General features: G+C 31.6%; 1 protein-coding gene across 1 annotated transcript in view; it reads left to right on the top strand.

Moving 5' to 3' along the window:
* LOC106881009 (constitutive coactivator of PPAR-gamma-like protein 1) overlaps positions 1–3,309 on the top strand; it is a 41,608-nt gene extending 38,299 nt beyond the window's left edge. Inside the window, exons 16-17 of the mRNA XM_014931196.2 lie at positions 434–591; positions 1,354–3,309. Of these exons, the coding sequence (XP_014786682.1) occupies positions 434–591; positions 1,354–1,642 (447 nt within the window). The 3' untranslated portion in view covers positions 1,643–3,309. The remainder of the gene's footprint in view (positions 1–433; positions 592–1,353) is intronic.
* The last annotated feature ends 6 nt before the right edge of the window (positions 3,310–3,315 follow it).

The following is a 3,315-nucleotide window of genomic DNA, read 5'->3' as shown; positions in this document are numbered from 1 at the left end:
ACTGAAACAGAAGCAGTCTTTCAACAGAAATATAACAAAAGGGTTAAGCTGATTTGTAACATCTGACAAAGAACAACTTTTATGCCCATAATGCTAAAATACAAAACAGTACTAGATTCTCTGTGAGCACAGTGTTTGGACTGTGGAGTTGACATTGTCCATCTTCTGGAGTTGACTTTGTCCCTCAAATTAATTATCCATCTTACAGTGTCTTTTTGAATTTTTCATATTGTAACTGTACACTATTTGATTTGCTGGTGCTGTCTGTACTGTACAATTAAAAAAAATTATTCCAATGAGCAAATACGCAAAAATTTAATCTTATGTCACTTGACAGCCTTTTGTCAAACTTAAGTAGATTATGTATTGTTGTATTTGAATCCTATCTCACACAAGCCAGCGTATTGACTTTTTATTTTTCACTTTCTATCAGAATGAGGCTCGTTTTTCAAGGGGTCGAGGTTTCCGACCTCCTACCAGGCGTCCATTGAGAGCTCGTCCAAGGCCAGGAAGTAAACCAAGAAATGCTCGAGGAACTGGTGCAGTTGCTATTGTCCGTGGAAGAGGCTGCACTGTTGAAATTTCAGGAGAGTAAGTACTCAATTTGGTTATCCTAAATTTAGTGATGTAACTTCAATTTTAAAATTTATAATATTCAATTGTGATAACCTCATTCATTGAAGTTGATTTATAGTTTGTTTTTTTTTTAACATGAATCTGTTCCTTGTTGGCTTTCTTTCAGCATTTTGTAGTGCACTCTGGTGAAAAAAAAAACAGGCTAAACAGTTATGGCGTTGGCAATCAATTAAAACTGTGTGACTCTGGAATCAAAATTCTGTTATTGTACCTAATGTGTGTTACAAACTTGTAATTTTAGATTCATTGAAACTTAGATCTTGCAACTGTGTTAAGTAAATTTGAAAAAATTCAAGGAACATGAGAAAATAGCTAGAAGATAGATATATTACATGCAGTGGATACTAAATAATTGTTTAAGCAAATATGAAAGAATTGTATGAAAACCAGTTGGGGTGGCGAAATTGTGAGATAGACCTGGGAAGCTCAAACCAAATGATGAGATTCTTAAAACTTTATATATTGGGTTGTCCAGAAAGTTCGTGCCGATTTTTAAAGGAAAGAAAAAGGTCAAATACTTGCCATTACATTTTTAATCAACCAAATATGAACACCCTCTTCCCAGAATTGAGGTGGTTTCATGGCAAATAAGTCGAAAGGTAAGCTATTATAAATCGGCACAAACTTTCCGGACAACCCAATATATATGTGTGTGTGTGTATTTGTATTGATTTTTGTTTTGTTCTGTTCTAATTTTTGTATTTTCTATTATACCAGGACTGGCTCTTCTGTAGTAAATATGTCTCAATTTTTATCCAACTCTGAAAGTGATAAAACTGGTAAATATGCTAATGCTGATGAGAAGGTCAATTCAAATAGTGCAATAAGCAACAAAGACAGAAAAGCTGGTGGTGTCAACAACAATAATAACAACAACAACAACAGCACCAATAATAACAACAACAGCAACCATGACTCCAATGAAACCAACTCTGTCTCAACCAAAAAGGAACAAACTAATAATGGCCCCTCTTCAACGGAGACTATAGTCATGGCAAAGGCTTAGCTTTCCAACTCAAGCCTGTTTTAACCCTGGTTCCTGTGACAGCAGAAATGTCCGGTGTCCACATCATTCCATTGTGTTTGTCCATTTTTTATATATATACATATATATTTTACTCAAATCATTATTGGTAAAACATGAAAAGAAAAAAATTATTTATTCATTTAAATTATTTTAGCTTTTTGGTTTGCTCTTTTTTTGTTTCTCATTCATTAATTGGCTGAACAAAACATTTTTTAGTAAATTTTGTTACTCATTAGTAATTAGCATCATTGTTTTTTTTTATGTGTGTATGGGTGTGTGTGTGTGTATATACATGAGTGGATGTGTGTACACATTTTAAAAATTTGCAATCATCACCACTAAAATAACATTACTTTTTCTTTTGAGATTTTTCGATATTTGCAATTGCTTTTTTCTTTTTCTTTTTTTTTTTTCCTTTCTGTTCTTGATAAAAAAAACTTGTATTGAATGATTTTTAAAAAGATCTTAATAGCAATAATACTAGCATGTCTCAGTATGTTAAAATTAATCACTTTTTAATGAATTTATGCAGGTTGTATTATATGTCTTACATGAAGCAGATTTTCAAGTTTGTTTCCTTGAATTTTCAAAATTCATTATATCAACACTTGCTCTACACATAAATAACATTCAATTAAAATAGGTAGTTTTCAATCACTCTTCTGGATATTTCACAGTCATATATTTGAATTTTAAAATAGTTCATTTATAAAGTACATAGTAATTGCTAGCTTATTACAACAGGATGACATTCTAGGTACTATTTTATTCTTAGGATACTATATAGTGTGAACCAACTCTTCGCTGGATAGCGTCTAGTATTGTAAACTTGACAATTGTTAAGTCCGTTGCTGTATGAGTTGAGTTATAAATGGTAACGTTCACTCTGCCGTGTTTAACTTGTCCATAATGCTCCCAATGAAAGACAATCTTCAGAGGTAAGTGCCATCTGTATCAGATGGCTTATTGTAACATTTGTTGCTTGAAAAGATAACCCAATTTTTTAAAATCCAATTATTGATAGATAATTTTATCAAGACTGAATTGCAATTGCAGTATCTTTGTTAATTACATGTTTATTTAGTTGTAATTTACTGATTTATTCTAGCTGAGCCAAAACCTTATTGTCTCGTGCTTTTTTTTTTTTTTTTTTTTTTTTTTTTTTTTTTTTTTTCATGTTTTACCAGACACCTGTTTATAGTCCATTTGTAACAAAAACTCATTCATTTACAAATATTTTATGCCTAAAAGTATATTCTTCAGATCATAATCATTCTGAGAGTTTAATCTAAACTGATCAGGAGAGACAAGAATGCAAAAAACAAAAAAATGCCATTATTTTGTTTAGATAATATTTGAAAAATGTTTTGAAATTTAGTGCATAAAGAAGTTGAACTGGATTAGATTAGCTGATTAGTGCTTTTGCATGCTTTTTGTGCATGCATGACTATCCAGTTGACATCTGCACTTGTTTGTGAAGATATACTGTATCATACATTGGAATCCTTGGTAACTCAATATGTTGCTATTTGGAGTTTTCGTTCATTGGACTATCTGACTGATTCATTAGAAAGCCAAAATTTGTTCATGTTCCATTTATGGAGCCAAAACAATCAGCTAAAGTTCACTCTTTCTTTTCTCTCTCGTACTGC

This window comes from Octopus bimaculoides, chromosome 6 (genome assembly GCF_001194135.2).
Source record: "Octopus bimaculoides isolate UCB-OBI-ISO-001 chromosome 6, ASM119413v2, whole genome shotgun sequence".
Taxonomy (NCBI): Eukaryota; Metazoa; Mollusca; class Cephalopoda; order Octopoda; family Octopodidae; genus Octopus; species Octopus bimaculoides.
Note: the sequence above shows the minus strand (reverse complement) of the source record. Positions and strands in the feature narration are given on the sequence as shown.